Genomic DNA, 21530 nt, shown 5'->3' on the forward strand with positions numbered 1-21530 from the left:
ACACGGGGTTTTCACTAGCAACTTTTTTATTGGGCACCAAGTACAGAAAAATCACACGGAATCAGACAACCGAGTCTCTCAAACCCCGTAAAGCTCTTTTAAAAGATACAAGAACTACTTATTTAACACAAAAATTTCGTTTTTAATGAGCAATAAGTAAAGAAAAATCAAACGGAATCAGGTAACAGAGTGTCTCAAACCCCCGTAAAGCTATTTTAAAATATATAAGAAATACTTATTTAACAAAACAAGTTTTTCTTTAATGGGTACCAAGTAAATAAAAACCACATGGAAAAGCCCCTTACAATAGCATCGGAAGGAACATAAGCTCCTGGAATAGCATAGAAAGGGGACATAAACTCTTATAATTGCATGGGGGGGGGCATAAGCCCTTAAAATAGCATGGGAATTCCTATACACGCAAGCAAAGAACATGGGAATTCCTATACAAGCAAGCAAATAGAAAGGGAATTCCTATACAAGCAAGCAAATTAACTGGGGAATACATATACATGCAAGAAAATAACAGGAGGGTTCCTATACATGCAAGCAAAAACCATGGGAATTCCTATACACGCAAGCAAATAACATGGGAATTCCTATACACGCAAGCAAATAACATGGGAATTCCTATACAAGCAAGCAAATAACAAGGGAAATCCTAAACACGCAAGAAAATAACATGGGAATTCCTATACAGGCAAGCAAATAACATCGGAATTCCTATACATGCAAGCAAATAAGATGGGAATTCCTATACACGCAAGCAAATAACAAGGGAATTCCTATACAAGCAAGCAAATAACCTGGGAATTCCTATACAAGCAAGGAAGTAACATGGGACTTACTATACATGCAAGCAAATAACATGGGAATTCCTATACACGCAAGCAAATAACATTGGAGTTCCTATACTTTCTATATAATAACAATTTAATATATATACCTGCAAGAAATTATGAATTGAATTCCTATACTAGCTAGCAAATAAGATGGGTATTCCTATACACGCAAGCAAATAACATTGTAATTCCTATACCAGAAAGCAAATAACCTGGGTATTACTATACACCCAAGCAAAATACCGTGGGAATTCCTATACATATAATTTATTCCTTAACATAATGACAAGACAATTTTTTTTTTTTTTTGCAGTCTGGGCATGAATTTATTTAAAAAAAAACCCTAAAAAAAAGGGTAAATGTTATTTATAAAATTGAATCATTTTTCAAAATCAATAAAGGAAAAAATAAATATTTTATTATAATCCCAAATTACCGATCGAAAGCTAAGCACTTTTTTCAAAAAACATCTAAAAGACCCATTGATCCCGATAAAAAATCACACTGTAAATTTCAACCTATAAGAGAATTAGAGGTTTTTTCAACTCCTAAAAACAACAGGCTTCTAAGTACATGAGTACCCTTAGTTCTAGTGTAATGAAAGAATTTTTTCCTTAACTTAATGACACGACAATTTATTTTTAACATAATAATGAGAATATTTTTTACTCACCAAAAATTGCTTAGAATTATCCATTTTTCTATGTAAATGGTTTTTACAAAAAGTGCCTGTAATGCTATCTCAAATGTAAACTATTCAAAACTGATGGAGAATCAAATATAAAATCTGAAGATATACAAAAAATAATAGGAAGGTTAAAAAGGCGACACCCGTTTTGCGTTTACCACTAAAAAAAAGAAACATAAATTTTAAGTTGCATACGTACTCTGTACAAAGAGTAATAAATGGTAGATTGAACTTTTGAAATTACCCTATTCCCCTACACAGAGAGTAATGAATTGTAGAAGTAAAATTAACAGAAAAAACTTTTTGGTACGGGGGCCCCTCGGCAAAGTATAAGTTAACATACTACTAATGCTGATGATTTAAGAATCCTAGATGAAAGTGTGAGCAAAATGAATGAAGATTTAGAGGTTTTACGAGTTCAGGGTGCTAGAATTGGTTTGAAAACTAATGTTAGGGAGACTAAGTCACTAAGGCTAGGAATAAGTGAAAATGAAAAGGTGACGTTGGGTAATGAAAAGATTGATCAGGCGGGCAGCTTCAATTACCTTGGTAGTATTATTAGTAAAGATGGTGGGAGCAGTGAAGATGTTAAAAGTAGAATAGCCAAGGCTCAGGGTGTTTTTTCACAGTTAAAAAAAAGTTTGGAAGAATAAGAAGATAAGTCTGCAAACCAAGACTAGAATAGTCCTTTCACCCCTACTCTGCTGTTAGGGTTTGAAATAGCAACACTGCCAGTCCAGTTTCAAAATTTGCGCATGTATAAGGGTATATGGACCATTTAATCCTTTCACCCCTACTCTGCCGTTAGGGTTTGAAATAACAACACTGTCAGTCCAGTTCCAAAATGTGTATATGCATAAGGGTATATGGAACATTTAGTCCTTTCATCCCCACTCTGCCGTTAGAGTTTAAAATAACAACACTGCCAGTCCAGTTCCAAAATTTGTACATGTATAAGGGTATATGGACCATTTAGTCCTTTCATCACCACTCTGCCTTTAGAGTTTAAAATAACAACATTGCCAGTCCAATTCCAAAGTTTATACATGAGTAAGGGGTATATGGACCATTTATTCCTTTCACCCCTACTCTGCCGTTAGGGTTTGAAATAACAACACTGCCAGTTCCATTTCCAAAATTTTGTATTAGGGCATATGGACTACCATTTAGTCCTTTCACCCCTACTCTGCCGTTAGGATTCGAAATCACAATATGATCTTATTTGACATGTCCTCTGTTTAAACAGCTCTTTGTTTTATGCATCTAAATGTACTTACGTATCCATTACCTATTTTTACGACTCCATATTTTTATAGGTCGTAACTATTACTTTTAAAAACACCAAAATTAATCCTGAAAATCAGTTCCGTAATTTCGTCAAAATCCTAGGGGGGAGGGCAAAGTTGGAGCCAATTTTCCAAAAATCGAGTGAAAATGACAGTGAAAACTGAAAAATGAGCCGTATAGTACAATAAAGGTAAAGCTATACTAAAGAAAACTGATTAGTTTCTGTAGATGCTTGAATTATGCAGGTTTATCTTAGTTTAGACAGAATTTTTGAAAAAACTAAATTTCAGTGGGGAGGGGGGCAAATGGATGTCTGGGAGGGAAACTTGTCCCCTGTCCCATAGAAAATGACTCCCCTGCTGAAAATGGTTAATCTAACTTTATATTTATTATAAATATGATTATCAAGCTCAGGTAGGCGGCTCACAAACCTAAAAAATTTGACCGTGTAATTTTCAGCTAGATACCCGCCCTCAACTTATTACAAAATCACTGAAGTATTCTTGGGCAAAAAAAAAAAATTAATCACAAACAATTTAATGGTAATTTTAAATTAAACGAATTTCGAACAGAAATCAGAATTAAAAGCAAAGTCTTTGAAGAATATACTGTTATAAAGTTTCATTTTTGTATTGGAGTCATTTTATTAATATAAGCTGCCATAGTTAACAATGAATTCTTACTAATTGACACTCATAATTACAAAAAAAGTCAGACTAACACTTATTAGAAAGTGACACATAACAAGGGACATAATGAATTTGAGAAGTATTTTCTCCAAAATCTTGCTTAGGCTGGGAAGGTATTAATAAATAGAATACTAGTTGCTCATTTTACAACTTAGTTGCTCATTTTGCATTTTACATCACAGTAGTAAATGCCCCTGTAGAACTGACTGATGGAGGTAGCAGTGACTCAGGTGCATTTTGCTTACAGCTACAGGAACAAACAGAAAGGACGACAGGTAAGATATGGTTTTATCGGGGGATTTTAATACCGAAGTTGCTAGAAATAGAGACAGATGGTATCCCAGCCTGGGAAAATTTGGTGTAGGAAAGGAAAATAGTAACGGTGTATAACAATCTAGTTACATCCAATACAAAATTTGCTCATAAAATAGCCCACAAGTTAATATGAAACTAACGTGACCGTAAGACGGCTAACATTACTGATAATGTTATTGTAAACAGAAGACTGACAGGATACTAGGGTATATGAGAGTTCTGTTATTGATGTTAAACGTGGCGATCACTATTCAGTAGTGTCTTGTGTCAATTTAAAGCTGAAATTTAGGGGGGGTATATACCTCCCAGGAAGTTACGACATTGGTAGACTCTGGGATCGAAATTTTAGATAAACTTTCCAGAAACAGTCGAATATTAAACTGGAGAGTCTAAAAGTTGATAGTGTAGAAGATGGATTGAACAATTCTAGGAACGTAGTTGGCAGATGATGTCTTAGGGAGGAAAGTTGGAAATGCAAATAGAAATAATAGTGACAATGCTTTAAGCGTAGCAGAAATGAGGAGTGGCTTATAAAAGAAGTATTTGCGCGAAGGAAAGTAGAGAAAGCGTTAAAACACGAATTAGAGAGGGGTGAAAGGGAGGCCATGGATAAAATTACTGAAGGTCTTGAAGATGCAGCCAGACGGTATAATAGTAAAATATAGTACTGACAAAAAAAAATTGAGAGGAATAGTCAATCTGGATTTGTCCCAGTTAAAGATAGGAATGGGGCACCGATAAGGAAAGATTTTAAGACAGATGGGCAGAAAATTTTGAGAATGAGCTTAAACCGTGATAAAGTTGTAGAAAATGGTACAGAAACGAATGAAAATGTTTGTGACACTTTGGAAGCGAAGAAAGATTTATTTTGCGATGAAATTACAAACGGTATTAAAAGGATTAAAAAAAGGTACAGATCTGTGGTAAATGAGGATTTATAAATATGGCGGTTGTGAAGTTAGACATAAATTACACATTGAATATAATGTTTGAAAAAAGGGAAGTGCCTAGCAATTTTAGGAAGACCCTAATTAAACTACTCTATAAGAAAGGTGATAGTAGTGAGTGTGATAATTTTACAAGCATTAACTTGATTTCTGTAGGGAGCGAATTCCTTACAATGGCGATACTTTTTAGATTAAGAGATGCTGTAGATAACGTTTCAAGAGAAGAACAGTGTGGTTTAAGGAAGAGGATAGGATGCATCGACCAAAGTTTCATTTTTAAATTAATAATTGAGAAGTACCGGAGTCATCAGACAGCGTCTTCAGTCGTCAGTTTTATAGACTAAGAGCAAGCGTTTGATTCAGCTGAATAGAAGAGCTTGAGCAAAGGTCCTATCTTTGGATGGTTAACCAGATATATACATCAAAGTGATTAATGCTATGTACGAGAATAACATTGCTGCAGTTAAGGTAGGAAATCAGGTTAGTAGCTGGTTTTGCTCTGAATCAGGAGTTAAGCAGGATTGCGTTCTATCCCTATTTATATGAATCACTTTGGAAGACTTTGTCCAAAGGACCACTGCAAATGCTAAGGGAGAGCATGGAATATATGGAAAAGTAAATCTGTCCTGGAGTTAGATGATTTGAGCATCCTAGGTGAGAATGTTAGCAAAATGAATGGTTTTTAGTGTTTTTGAGAGTTCAGGGTGCAAGAATAGGTTTGAAAAGAGGACTAAACCGCTTAGACTGGGAATAAATGAATCTGAAGATGTGATATTGGGTAACGAGAAGATTGATCAAATAAAGTAGCTTCCCGTACCTGGGTCGAGTTATTATCAAAGATGGTGGATGCAGTGAAGATGTTAAAAGCGGGATCCGGCGTTTACCCCCCAGAAAATACTTTCCACCGCAAATTTGGATGTTCTTTGGGGAAACTGAGGCAGGGGAAGGAGGCTAGTTGCCCTCCATTCTGCTTGGTCACTTATAAAGGCACTAAAACTTCTAATATTTGTTCGAATGAGCCATCCCCCGATTTTCTAGGATCCTTGATTTGATACAATCATCCCCGGAGGAAACTTATTATAAGTTTTATTTAATTTAGATAAATACAGAAATAGTTCCAAGGGAGAAATGAGGGGAGGTGGATGTAGAAATTGATATGAAATCCCCAGGGCCGTATCCAGAACTTTTTTTTTTGGGGGGGGGGGTGAAGAGTAATACTAAACCCCAAAATGAGCAGAATTTATTCCGTATAGGAGGGGGACTAGCTAGACTACTCCTTCCTCATCCCCACCTCCACCTCATGGTCGTAAAACCATCGTAAAACCACCTCCACCTCATGGTCGCAAAACCATGGTCGTAAATGCATCCCCAGCTCCTTCGATCAGAAATTGAAAGTTATGGTCCTTTTTTCATAAGTCAAAAGTGATTGGAGACCAACCGGCCTCTGTCCTAAAATTGATTTTGATATCTGGTCCTTTTGTTACCCCTTAGGATATCTGATCGACATTTTGAGGTACCTATTTTTACTCTCTCTTTGGTTGCTCAATTTTGCGTGTGGGGGAATTTTCCACAAGGGGCATTTTTTGGGGCGATACTTTCCGGTGGGATTTTTCAGTAGGATATCTTCCACGGGTGCATTCCCCGCGTGGGACATTATCCAAGGGGGATGGGGAGGGGGGTTAAACCCCATAGACCCGTTAGAAGCAGAATAAGCCGAGGCCCAGGGTATTTTTTTTTACAATCGAAAAAAGTCTGGAAGAATTGGGAGATGAGTCTGCAAACCAAGATTACAATAGTAGAAACTACAGTAATAGCAGTGGTCAAGTATGGTTCTGAAATGGGGCGCTTGGAATGACGGAGGAGAATTTAATACATATTTTCCACAAGAATTCTCTACGAGTTCTTTTTAGTACCCGTCTGACAGGTCGTGTTTCAAACAGCAAGCCGTAAGAATAATGTGGTCCTGTCCTACTTTCAAGGAACATAATCAGAGAAAAGTTAAGATGGCTAGAGCTGTGTTGGCCAAAGGCGGCTTGATGCTGAAGTGAGTTGCTAGTAGTAATGTTCCATACACTAACACAATTGCCAGTTATCATTGTAGTATCAAGTAAAAAAAAGAAAGAAAACTGTGATATTATCAAAAATCTTCAATGAGATCTTTTTCTGCTTAAAAGTTCAAGTTTCTATTAAATAAAGACACCTCTTTTTTGAAAGTTACGGACTGGTACGGAAAGTGCTACATATTTTTGATGTATTCCTTAACTATTGTTTAGGGAAAACATGGACTAATTATGCAAAAAAATATAGTATAAACTTTTTGTCGATGGCAACTCTCACAGTAATCATGAAGACCAAAATTACTTTAATTTTGGCGTTGTTTATTATTAAACGCAGGTTGGACGAAAAGTTTTTCCTGCGGGGGAGGGGGCGGAAATTTGGAAGTAAATACGTATTTTAGAAACATTTTCTCGCTCAGAGGGAGGCTCATTCAAGCCACTCCCGTCCCCCTTCTCCTCTATTCCCATTCCATATACAGGTACAGATTTCACATAAATCTGTAGGTGCTAGTGTGTTTCTCAGGTAATCAAATAAGATTATTTAACAAAGGGAATTATAATCGCAAAGGGAATTATAATGCAGATTAATCTTGAATGAGGAATAAATCTATAATGAGTTTTCTTTCGAAGCAACCATGGATAAAAAGTTCACTCGCAGCTAAGTCATTTCTGATTCAGTTTCTGTCAAACTTTAATTGAAATCATTTTTCTTTAATTAAATCGAAGCTTGAATTGAATGTTTCCCATTCTACTAGGTAACGCTGCACTAGTGGCACTACTAATAGGCGCCTGGGAGGATTCCTCAGCCAAAAAATGTAGGTTTTCTAGGCTACGTTTTTTTTTGTAATTTGTTTATGTTTTTGAAATATTAATAGTTTTTTTTTTTTACAGCCATAACCCTGCGTTACATGTTTAGCAATAAAATTGATGTCATGTACTACAAAACAAGTCAGGAGTGAAAGTCCAACAATAAAAGGTGATCCCAGGCAATATCCAGCCTCTCGATCATATAGGGTGCAGGCTTTCATAATATGAACAGGCCTCTATTAACCAGCACCATCTTAGGCTACTTGGCTTAATAGGATATTACATTGTTCATACCTATATCTGGTGTTAGGGTTTCAAGCGGCTAATCTACACGTGGATGAGCCTCTTGCGGATCAAAAGAATGTGCCTCTTTGTGTTCAATCTAGTGTTGATATATACATATCGATATGTCGGACCAAATATCGATATCGAAACGTAAATATTGATATCAAAAACGATATTTGGGTATTTTTGAATATTTTCGGCTTTTTTGGTGTCTACCATTGAACGTCCAGTAGAAAAGATCCAACATTAAAAATTGCTTCACGAATGGTCGAGAAGAAAAAGAACAATTTCTTCAATCTATTGACTCATAAATGCTGATACACAGCATACATAGCTCTAGCCATTGGCATAGCCTGTTCTTCAAACCCAAGCTACGTTTAGTGAGGGGGACACTTCTCTCAAATGTTGCTGAGGACCTCCGAAAGGCTTGGCTAGATAAATGCCTTCTAGGCTTGTTCAGATCACACTCGTCACAATTGCCATACTTCGATCCACGTTTCAAGACATTGTGTATTCCCCATATGGATTCGGCCTTGCTGAAATATGTATCAACAGATGCAAGTACTATGACACTTCCTGTGATACAGCCACTACAGAATCAAGCCAGTTTGTGGGGATCACATGACGAAGTTTCAGTAGTCAATGCAAGGCAGGCTTCACCAGCAGCCGTATTTGTCATACCTCTCCAGATTTTCAGTAGAGTTTTTGGTTACAAGAGAAACTGACCTAATCAAGTCGTTGAAGTCTCGTAATATGGGTCCCAGAAATACCTATATGAAGTAGTCATAAAATTAATGTCTATGTCCTCCACCAGTGAAGTCTCGTAATATGGGCCACAGCAATAACAATGTGAAGTAGTCATAAAATTATGTCCATGCCCGCCACCAGTGAAGTCTCGTAATATGGGCCACAGATATACCTATGTGAAGTAGTAGTAAAATTAATGTCTATGTCCGCCACCAGTAAAGTCTCGTAATATGGGCCACAGAAATACCTATGTGAAGTAGTCATAAAATTAATGTCCATGCCCACCACCGGTGAAGTCTCGTAATATGGGCCACAGAAATACCTATGTGAAGTAGTCATAAATTAATGTCCATGCCCGCCACCAGTGAACCTTCTGAGAGTGGATTCAAAGCCTGATCAGTTAATCAAACAGTTCGTGGTACTGAACTGTAAGTAAGGAGTGACTCGGCCCAATGGCAACTGAAACTCTAAAACACGGAATTTTGATAACATAGATACATCAAATGACTCCAGATATATAAAATTTATCAACTTTAATGTATCCATCAAAAGCTAGGAGCCTGAGAAAGCTTGCAAGATTTCGAGAAAGGGTGGAAACTAAAAGTCAACAAATCTTAACAAAATTTGCACAATGAGATTCAGCACATCAGAGAATCCTATTATAATGGTTTCTAGCTTCCATCTGCCAAAATTATTCGAACGGAAATTAAAATTCTACTTCCCCATTTTGTGATCAAAAGATTTGAGGCAACTAGACCCCCTCTCCTGCCTCCCACGTTCCTTTTTTCCCCGAGTCATCCGATCAAAATTTTGAGACAGCCATTTTGAGCACTATAATTGAAAAGTCTAATGACTATGCCTCTGGGTAAGACATGACCCTTCATAGTCCGTGGGAAAAGATTGTAAGTTATGAAAATTGCCTTGTTCTTACATATAGTATTTATTATGGGGAAAACAGACGTTTTCGGGGAGAAGTTTTCGTGGGGAGGGTTCAGGGGATGAACTTTCAAAGAGAAACTTTATACGGGGGATTTCACCAGAATTCTTATGCTTTATTCCTTTTATTTGACTTACTTCTATTTGCCAATTCAATTTTATGTGTGGATATATTCAGGAGAGATTGCCCCGGGAAAATTTTTAAAGGGGTTGAAATTTTGGGGGAATTTTTCCGTGGCAGAAGTTCTCCATTGGGAAATTTTCCGCGGGAGAAACTTTTCATTGGGACGAGAAAATTTTCCACAAGAGAAACTTTCTACTGGGACAATGAGAGGGAGAATTTACAGGAAGAAACTTCCACAGAGGGGGGATTTCCGGCATGGTTTGAAAAACGATTAGAAATGAAAAAAAAAAACAAGTCTTTTTCAAATGAAAGTAGGCTAAAAAGACTTTTTCAAACGGAATTGTCCGCAAGAAATTTTTTTAGGGTAATTTTCAGCGGAGTGAAATTTCCTGGGGAAAGGAGGATCTTACGCGGGAGGAACTCTCCAAGGAGGAATTTTCGTGGGGGCGGGATTTCCTATGGAGGCAAGAGGCAGATTCACCAGCATTATTTGAAAAACGATCAGAAATTAAATAAGAAAATATGTTTCGATTTAAAGTAAAGAGCAAAATTAAAACTTAAAACGAAAAGAAATTATAACGTATATGAGGGAGGATGCCCTGTTCTCAAAAGCTCTTTCTTTACGCTAAATTTTGACTTTTTGCACCAATTCTTCAAGAATTGTATTTGATATTGGGAAGATCACCCATTTTTCGGTGGGGGGGGGACTTTTTTGTGGGGGAGATTTTCCAAAGAGAGTATTTTCTGTGGGGAGGGAAGTCTCCGGATCGGAACTTTTAAAGGGAAACTTTAAACTAGGGAATTTATCAGAATTATTCTTTTTATTTGACTTACTTTCTTTTTGCCAATTCAATTTTACCTGCGGAGATATCTCAGAGATATTGCCCGGGGAAAATTTTCAAATGGGTTGAAATTATTCGGGGGATTTTTCCGCGGGAGAAATTCTTCATGGGGGAATTTTCCACGGGAAAAACTTCATTGGACTTTGGGAGGGGAACGTTTCTAGGAAAAAATTTCCACAGATGGAGGATTTCCCGCATGATTTGAAAAACGACTAGAAATAAAAAAAAACATGTTTTTTTTCAAATGAAAATAGACTAAAAAGGATTTTCCAGGTGGTATTGTCCACAAGAAATTTTTGGCGGGAATTTTCAGCAGGGATGGAATTGCCTGGCAAAAGGAGGATCTTAAGCGGGGGGAACTTTCCAAAGAGTAATTTTCGTGGGGATCGGATTTTCCATATAGGGAAGAGGTATATTTTTCCGGTATTATTTGAAAACCGATCAGAAATTTAAAAAAAAAAAAAAAAAACAATTTTTTTTAACTAAGAGTAACGAGTATCATTAAAACTTAGAACGGGCAGAAATTTTCCCATATATCAAGGGGGATCCTCAGTTCCTCAATACCTCACTTTTTACACTAACGTTTGACTTCTATCCCAGTTCTTTAAGAACAACTCCCGAAAAACAAGAGCCATTTATTTAGAGCAAGAACTTTTTTCAAATACAAAACACTTTGGCATGAATAGCGAAGCATTGAGGAGGGGTTATCCCCTCATATACGGAATAGTTTCTGTTCTCTTAAGTTTTAATGTTGCTCCTTGCTTTACCTTGAAAAAACCTATTTTTTTTATTTAATCACTGAAAAGCAGAACCAATTCTCAGGGGAAAATATTGACATGTTACTGATTTTGCATAACCAATAATAGCCAGCATTTTGTTTTTCTATATCCCGAGCCCAATAATTCCAAATCTGAGTTTTTATGATATCGATTCATGTAATCACAGTTTTTTTGTATTTTATATTAGTTTAGAAAACATTGGTCAAAATACTCTTTAATTACAATTTTTTTTATTGAACTTTGGCAAAACCAAGAGTTAATCTGAGCTAAAAACTGATCGAAATCGATATATCGATTATAACAAATCAAACGTAAAAATATCGATATATCGTTTATTCGAATTATCGCCCAACACTAGTTCAATCATCACTACACGCACAAATATAGCACATCGTATACTAGAAAGCAAGCCAAACCTGCATAAGTAGAAGGCCAACAATAAAAGCTGATCCCTGGCAATATCCAACCTCTCGATCATATAGGCTATAGGCTTTCATAACATTAAAAAGGCTTTCTTGACCAACGCCATCTTTTTCTTTGAAGAAATCATGCTCCGGGTAAGTTCGTGCAATATCACGCCTTATCACCTAGAAATAACAAAATATGCAGAACAGGTGATAGGTTATACGCACCGTCCAAAAATTTGAATTAGTGTTTATTCATAAAAACCTAAAAACAACTGGTTAGTTACAAATTAAAAGATTTTACTGCTGTTGGAAGACTCGACCTACTATGCATATATTTTATTTTTCAGCAAAGGGGACAGTACCCTTCCCCCCTAAAAACTAAAAATCCTTGCATGTCACTGTCGTCATGTCTAAGGGTTGTATCTGGCATTTTCAAACTTCTGAGATAATTGTCAAAAAAACAGTTACTAAGCTGTTCTCAAAGGAAGGATCAATACGGATGATTGAGATTAAGAGATTAACATTATGATCTTAGATTAGGATTAAAAGATCCGAATTATGATTAAGAGAAGGATAAAAGCATGATTGGAAATGTATTGTCCTTCCGATGCTGCCATTGAGAACTGTTAATATTTACATTTTCACATAATTTTGCCAAGATGAAATTGAATACATTACTTGATGCCTTTTTTAATGTTCTTTTCAAATTCAACAATCCCTTCTTGGGGAAATTACATTTTGAGGCTTTAAAGGGGCTAAAAACATAGCAACCAAAAGTTTAAAAACGTGCTTCTAAAAAACTATCTAGAAAAAATGAGAAAGAATTGGCACTTGCAGCCGATTCAGGAATGGTAATTATTATTTTCATTACTCTTAACAGTGAAATGTTATTATGAAGAAAAAAATCGCAGGTATTTTAAAAAGAGCCAGAAATCCCTCAAAAATAACGTCAATAATTTATTGTGATGGTCAGGCCCATCAGTTTAGGTCAGGGACTAATACAGCATTTCATGTCTACATAATGCATTTTACCCATGTTAGAACCGGACACCAAGAAGTCCCTGGGACCTCTAGTTAAATGAAGGCATTATTCTTTCCTGGGCCCGTCTTTATCATTATGGGGTTTCTACACTAGGCAATACCTTTCTACCAACAAGAGTCGAAGTTCTGTGAAAGCAATCTCAAGGCAATTACTTTCGACTCATTATCCATTCATGCCTAAGAATATAATACAGTAATTAGAAGGAAGCTCATAACAGATAACAAAGCTAGGAAGGTTATTCAGCCCCAAAAATTCAGTCAGGGAAAACCAAAAAAATATAAGAGAATGACAAACCAAAAGAGAAAATAATGAATTCGAAAAAAAATATTAAATAGAATAACACGTTCACAACAAAAATAAAATTTATTTTTATTTCACTTTTTTGGGTGGGTCCTTTTATTTTTATGAGTATCTTAATCTATTGTATTTTTTTCTCCTTCTTCATTTTCTCTTTATTTTTCGTTATTTTTAATACTTTCTGGTTTTCACTGGTAGATAATTTTCCTCATCTCTTTGTTTTACTTTTTTTTTCTTACAGAAAAGGTGTCAGTTTAGAAAAGGTTTTCAACAGAAAAGGTGCCAATTTTTTTTGTGAAATTCAGTATAGAAAAAAATTCAGTCGGGGAAAACCAAAAAAAAAATTTAAAAGAATGACAAAACAAAAGAGAAAATAATGAATTCGCAGGAAAAAAATAGAATAAGACGTTCATAACAAAAATAAAATTTAAACGAGCAAGCTAATCAAACCACCAACAAAGATGTCACCGTTTTAAAGTTGGTGTTGCTAGATTAGGTGACTTTTTTTTTACTTTTTTGGGTGGGTCCTTTTATTTTTATGAGTTTCTTAATCTGTTGTATTTTTTTTCTCCTTCTTCATTTCTCTTTATTTTTCGTTATTTTTAACACTATCTGGTTTTCACTGGCAGAAAATTTTCCTCGTCTCTTTGTTCTACTTTTTTTTTCTTACATCATGCTTAGCCACTGTGGTCTTATAGTATAATTACCTTTGGCAACTCTAAGCACTGGTTTTCAACAGAAAAGGTGCCATTTTTTTTTATTGTGAAATTCAGTACAGGAAAAAATTCAGTCGGGGAAAACCAAAAAAATAAAACAGAATGACAAAACAAAAGAGAAAATAATGAATTCGCAAAAAATATTAAAATAGAATAACAAGTTCATGACAAAAATAAAATTTAAAAGAGAAAGCTAATCAAACCCCCTACAAAGATGTCACCGTTTTAAAGTTGGTGTGACTAGATTAGGTGACTTTTATTATTTTACTTTTTTGGGTGGGTTCTTTTATTTTTATGAGCACCTTAATCTATTGTATTTTTTTCTCCTTCTTCATTTTCTCTTTATTTTTCGTTATTTTAATACTTTCTGGTTTTCACTGGCAGAAACTTTTCCTTGTCTCTTTGTTCTACTTTTTTTTTTCTTACATCATGCTTAGCCAATGTGGTCTTATAGCATATTTACCTTTGGCAACTCTAAGCACCGGTTTTCAACAGAAAAGGTGCCAATTTTTTTATTGGGAAATTGACAAAAACCTTAAATAAGTATTAGCTCATCACCGGAAAAGACACTAAAACGATACTATTAAAGAGAAAACTAATTGAGCAATAACAATTTGTTTCCTTGAATCAACTCGTCAAGCTGCAAATACCCAAAGACCACGAAAAATCAAAATTTCACAAAAGATGTTATGATGAGAATGATAAACAATTGGATAATATTAATTTATTACAAATAAAACTTAAAGTAATTATAATAAGTAGCCACATGTGAGAATACATAACATGTATTAAGACTAAGTGGCTGGAATTATAACACTCACATAACCTTAAAATCAATATTACAGAGAAAATAATTTAATAAATCAACAAACTCGTCATAAAAGACAAAAAAAAATATAGATATCCAGTAATAAAAATAATGAGCACAAACTTAATGACATATGAAAAAACTAAATATATATAAAATAGGTATGGTAAGCAATAAAACAAAACTACCTTCCATCTTTAAACGACGTTTTGTCTTTAATTTATAATTGTTCATCTGCTCAACTTCTATATTTTACACTTTAAATTTGCCTCCTCAAAATTAGGTTGTAACTTTAAATTAAGCAGGAATTTTGAAATTGTTTCTTAATAAACAATCTTTTTCCTAATTACACATTTGATTCTTCTTGTGCTTTTCCCAATTTAAATCAGATTGTATTAATTTACAAATAAAGTCACCCACCTCAAACTCCCCTTATGACAAAAGTATTTTGAATCTACGAAAAAAAACAACAAATGGAAAGTTTTCATCCTGTGAGTAACTAAAACACAGCAGATATTTCAGCAAAGACCTCTGCTAAGCCATCTTCAGTAATAAAAATTATACTTACGTATTTCGGATTTTTATTATTTAAAGTTTGATGTTTTTTTCCACTGTTTTATTTAAAATATACTCATTCTTTAAAACTATTTATATATATATATATATATATATATATATATATATATATATATATATATATATATATATATATATATATATATATATATATATATATATATATATATATATATATATATATATATATATATATATATACGTATATATATATATATATATATATATATATATATATATATATATATATACATATATATATATATATATATATATATATATATATATATATATATATATATATATATATATATATATATATATATATATATATATATATATATATATATATATATATATATATATATATATATATATATATATATATATATATATGTATATATGTAAAAGTCAAGCATCAGAAAAAATAGTAGAAACAGTACCAAACATTTGGGAAAGACCAATCTTGGAATTACTAATCAAAAACAAGTCCTCGGCATACAACGGGAAAGAAACATCAGCGCAACCAGAAAGAAAGGTAGGCTACCTGAGAACTTAGCCATAACACTAGAAAATGTAGTTGGCTTTTATTTGGCACTGAGGACGGCTTAGCAGAGGTCTTAGCTGAAAAATATATGATCTGTTTTCGCTATTCACTGGCTGAAAAATACCCTCGTTGACTTTTTTTTGTCTTTTCGGCTTCTTCATTTTTTTTCGTTCTAGATGGGTGCTTTTCGTACGTCATCCACAGCCAGTATGGTCTCAAAATCTATTATTTCGAGCCTAATTCTTTAGTTTTATCGGTAAAACCTACGGATTTCCGTAGAAAAGAATAAATCCAGTTCATCAATGTACTTTCCAATCATCAACATGGCAAAGGCTAAAAGCCATCGTAACCAAGATTGATCTTAACTTGCTCATTCTGGTCACAGAGGTAAAGTGTTCGATTACTTGAGACTACTACAGCTATTAGCTACGATACCTGCGTATGGTAGCCTGCGTATGCGTATGGCAACCTGCGTATGCGTATGGCGACCTGCGTATGGTAAGTGAGCGTATGGCAACAGCTTCAGGCACAACTTAGAAAATCGAAGGCATTTTTGAAATGATTGGAACTGAAGCCTGCAGACAGCTTCCTTTTGCCCATATAAATATTGACTGACAGTTTCCAATCTGCATGAGCTTGATGTAATGAAAGCACTGATACAGATGACAGACTACGGACAGTTTAGGGAGAACCTTTCAACGCGTTTCCACAATTATCCTTGAACAAAAGGATTACTGAATCACGAGAGCATTCACATGCTCTATTGCAAGAGGAACCTCTCCCTATATGGTGCAGATAGAGAATCTACTGACGATCTCCTCAATTGTCAATACCGGTTGTTTTAGCAAGCCGAGATGACGTCCCCCCCCCCTCCCCGGTTATATCCAGAGAGTAGCAGTTTTTCTGAATTAATTAGAACAATAAAAGCGGATTGGGCTTCAGAACACCACCTTTGAGATTGAAAATTTGGGATGCACACCCCACGATCCTAAGGTATATCCATTCTTCACTGTTATTCTTAAAACACCAAAGTAGATCCTTACTGGAACGGAGCATTATTGTATGCAATTATGTAATAGTAGCCAGTTTCACTTTTATAAATAGAACATGGAATACAAATTCCCACCAGCGTTGGCACCGCGGTAAAATTGTAGCATTTTTGGAACAATTTATAGGTCCTGGCACAATGCAGTACATTTGAAATTGTTGGTACAATCAGATTTCTCGGTACATTTAGGTTTTACTTGCTCCTTTTGACTCAAATATCTGTTCCAAGTTTTAGTTCATTGAAAGTTTTCTTATTGTTAGGGCAAATTTTTAACTTGCTTTTCCGATGGTACCAATTACTTTCTTGCGGTACAATTTTAATCGGAAAACTGATACAATTTATTTCAAAGCGGTGGCAACGCTGGTTCCCACGTCCGAATTTCAGATGCAAGGTGAGACGGAAAAAAGCTTCGTCCTGTGGCAGGTAATGAACATGACGTGTAAATCTTCCAAATAAGAGTATAACTTAAATCGAAGATGAAGAAGATAAGCATCTGGCAAACAAACGTAATGCGTTTCTAATCATGCTGCGATTTCAAATTTAACAGTATTTTCTTAGAATAGAACAGAATAAGGATTTATTTTTAAACTTTTAACAACCGATAAATCGCCGAATTAAAGTTCGTGTCAAAAAAAAAGAACATAAAGTAACCAACAACGATCACAAGCAAATCAATGAAATTATAACCTGGGACACCAAAACATTAAGAAATATAAACAGATAAAAAATATAAAGAAATAAAAAAAAATCAACAAATAAAAAATATTAAAGTAGCTAAAATAATGTCATAACAAATTAGGTCTTGTCATACATTAAAGGTAAAAATTTACAGTCAGAAAACGGCATATAACATAATAAGTCATAAATCAAATTAAAACTAAAAAAAAACAACTCTTTTCTTGTTAAAGTTAACATCAGTGATTTACTTAGCTGTGACTAAGGAGTGTTCAGTGCATTCCAAGAAATTTGAGTGCAGGGTGAGGAGATAATACAAAAAGGAAGCGGTTCTTCCACACCTTTTTGGCAAAATATTTGAGTTGAAGCTAAAGAAAAACTTTATATTTCTGAATAATTGTTTAAGACGTTAAGCTTATAAAAATGTGGGAATTAATTTCGAAACATTGGGAACAAAATCAAAAACTTATATAATATCTTACCTTTTCACATGCTGAAGTTGCTCTTATCAATTCGGAGTAGCGTTTTTTGGCGGGGGAATCATGGCTTCGGCATAAAAGGGGCCAGACGGCGCCACGTAAAAGATGAGGAATGCCTTTCCTTGCCATATCCTACGGAAATTAAATGATACATGAAACGATAATAGCAATTATTTTCTTGAAACACCAAAAATAAGGACATTATTTACAAAAGGGCGTCATAACAGAGCTTCCACTATCCCCAAATTTTCGGGAATTTTTTTGAAATTTTCCAAAATAAAATTGGTCCTTCTCAATCCAGAAAACCAAAGCTCCAAAAATAAATGATTTCATAGAAGTTGATCAAAGCCTTTTGAGTTGGCTACAAAAATATGCGCCTGTTGGCTTAATTTCGACAAACAACTTCGTAATTCTACATTTAAACATTTGACTACCATGGCTTACCGATATTCATCTGGTGTTCATTTTCAAAATTAGGTTGAAAAACACTCACAAACCAACACTCGGGCGAAGTTCCAAGATGCAAAATCTAAATAGGGTCAGTGGTTCCCGTTAACCAAAATATAAAAACAAAGATTGAAGTGAAGAAAAAAGAAAAAGGAAAAAAGGAAATGAAATAGAGAAAAAAAAGCAAAAAGTTTCTCTCAGTTCATCAATTTTAAACCAGTAAATATGATCGGACAAATGTGTAGATTTCGGCAAGGACTTCCGCTAAATAGAGACCTTGCTTTCTAATTTAATTAGAAAGCAAGAGTGGTCCAATCAAGATATTAAAAAGAACGTTCTCTCGGTGTTTATCCTATAAAGATGTAAGAACTTAAATTTTCGCTTCGAAAAAACATTCCAAAGGCAGTGTCTTGTAGCTCTGCCCAAACATTTTTAGCCAAGATCTTTGAAAAATGATTCAGTATATCATCTAAACCTGAACAAATCAACCCATAGAAATAACAAAGACAACACTGTGTCAAGTAAGGCACGTGGGAATAGAGGTTTTTGGGCCCTAGCTCTTCCCCTTACAGAAGATTAGAGGACTTCTCCAATTTTTTATTGAATTTTCGACATAATTTGCCATTTCGTACTTGTCGGTTATCGGAAACACATTCCAGAATTACGCTTAGTTTAAATCTCAGAAAATCGGTTTCATAGCTACAAAAATAAGTGATGGATGATACAATGCATTGGACTTAAACAGAATACATTGGACTTGCATAATTTGGGCTATATATTTGCACATTAGGGGTGGGGGTGGGGTTAGGTTACGTTATGTTGGGTTAGGTTTATATAATTTTGTTTCTAAAGTATTATTTTATCATCACATTTTGTTATTTTTCATTAGGTATTAACCTAACTTCACTTTTTGGGTGTTTCCAATAACCGACAAGTACCCGCCGCTTTTCACAGTTTCCAAGGTTGTACACCTACCCCCTACCCCCACCACCAGAAAAAAATCCCTGAATATGTGCTAAACGGAACAGAATTTCTACTTTTCATAAAAAAAAGAAAACGCACCCTAAAGTTAGCGAAAATAGCTTGAATAATCAGAGCTTCTGAAATAATAATTCAGAGCTTGAATACTATCAAGGTTACAAAATGACATCAACAATAAAGTAAGATAATGAGTAGGATGTATGCCAAGCATTAAATACGCCAAAGAACAAATGGTCACGGAGCCAAATGGATTATTTAAAAAAAGATTAACACTAATGACAAAATAATTTAAGGTGTAGCAAATAATAAGTTTTAGAGTTGTTTTGTTGGAAGACAAATTCAATTAATTTCATTAAAAGGCAACGTTTATGATTTTGTAGTACATAAGGAGCTGTCTGGAGTCCACTAATGAATAATGAGCTTTTAACTTCATTAGTAACTTAATCAAAAACATAACTTGATAAATTAATGAAAAGCAACTTTATTTCAAGCGGTATGTTTTATTATCGAGGGTATAAATAAATGAGACAAAATTACCATAATAGCCAATATTACTTAAATAAGAAACATAAGTACACTGACTTTTTAATATACAATGAAATTCATTCCTTAAAGTCTCATCAATTTTGGTCCAACTAATATTATAAAAGAAAAAGATTAAAACGTATCTTTTTTTTTTTTTTTTTGCAAAGTCCAAATGACGCTCTGGCCTTTAGGACATTTAGCCCTACTCATCTGTGTGATGAATTTCTGTTCGTTTTAAGTTTTACTTTGTTATTAACTATAAAATTCCGTTCGCGCTTCAGACTCATTTATCCATTGATCGTGATGTATCTTCGCTCTAATTCTGAATTATTCTTTGACTTTATTTCTGCTCATCTTTGGTTTTATGCAGCTCTTTAATTTTCTCCGAAAATTTCTTATTCGGAAAAAGGTAAAAAAAAAAACTTCGTTTGTAATTGACATTTCTTTTTTTTATTGATAAATAAAAGGAAAATTCGTAAAGTTTTTTTATCGGTTTTACTACTTAAGAATTGGTATTTTAGTTTGTTATTTATAATTTGGACATAATTTTTTAACAAGTGTTAATGAGATTTTTACTATAGAACTTCAGATGTTTCGGGAGGGGGAGTCCTGTTTAAATAAATGGATTGAAAATATCCCATACTGTTGGCTTTCTATGGGGCTGAAACCATCCTGACCCTCATTGTTTTATAGCCTTGAATAAAGTCAAAATATTGATCGACAATTTCATCATAAAAAAATTATTGAGTTGTTATTTATTTTAACTACTTGTTTGTTTTAATTATTTTGAGCTTATTTATTAAAGAGTACTGGTTAGGTTGTATAAAACAAAAATAAAAATAGGACACCAAGAATCAAAAGTATTTCAAGAATCAAGAATATTTACATAAAAAAAATATTTCGTACTAGGAATGAATGCAACCACATGTTTTCATCAAACATATTTTCTCCTTGATTAGCTCTCCTTGATTTTTCCAAGTAAAAGTTTAAAATCGAATTAATCCCCCCATCCAATATTCCTCCAAACTTTCAGCTTCCAAAGTTTCAGGCTCCCTTGAAGCATCTCCCTGAGATGCTACAGATAGACCATTTTGATAGCCTGGATACACATAGTGTCTTTTGATTTATTACAATATCTCCCTCGACATTCCTCATGCTTCACTGAGAATAGTTTTTATTCAGAGCAGGGTGTTTCACTTTGTCATCATGAACAAACAAAGAGAGAAAATAACTATTATAACCCAGATACAACCAACAATTATTATAAGCAATTGGGGAGGGGGGTGGTGCCAAACACGAGTCTCGCTGTTTTACTTCACGGGTCTAAAATATGACGCCAGAAACACTAATTTTGGAACCCGGACCTGCGTGTCTTAAACCATGAGTCTCATATAAATTGATTATTTCTTTTTAGGGGGGGGGTAGTGTTCATAATTTTCTTACTTACCTCACCCAGTTCCTTATATTTTTCAACGGGTGCTTCCTTTTTAAATAGAATGAACAGCGTGGCTTTTTATAGGTATGCTAATTTTGGATATAGATTTAGTCATTAGAAACATGATTGATTGATACCCTTAGATATAAAAACATAATTAAATAGATATAAACAATAACTATAACCAACAATTATAACAAAG

The 21530-nt window shown here is 34.3% G+C and overlaps 1 protein-coding gene across 6 annotated transcripts in view; it reads right to left on the reverse strand.

The window, feature by feature from the left end:
• The window catches only part of Evi5 (ecotropic viral integration site 5), a 237974-nt gene that overhangs the window by 125700 nt on the left and 90744 nt on the right, over window positions 1–21530 (reverse strand). For all 6 annotated transcript variants that reach the window (XM_089104326.1, XM_089104325.1, XM_089104323.1 and 3 more), the window contains 2 exons: window positions 17944–18072; window positions 11762–11932 (listed from right to left, as the gene is read on the reverse strand). In XM_089104326.1, coding sequence (XP_088960452.1) covers window positions 11762–11932; window positions 17944–18072 — 300 coding nt within the window. The remainder of the gene's footprint in view (window positions 1–11761; window positions 11933–17943; window positions 18073–21530) is intronic.

This window comes from Artemia sp. Qi Xiang Cuo, chromosome 18, assembly GCF_049724085.1.
Source record: "Artemia sp. Qi Xiang Cuo chromosome 18, ASM4972408v1, whole genome shotgun sequence".
NCBI lineage: Eukaryota > Metazoa > Arthropoda > Branchiopoda > Anostraca > Artemiidae > Artemia > Artemia sp. Qi Xiang Cuo.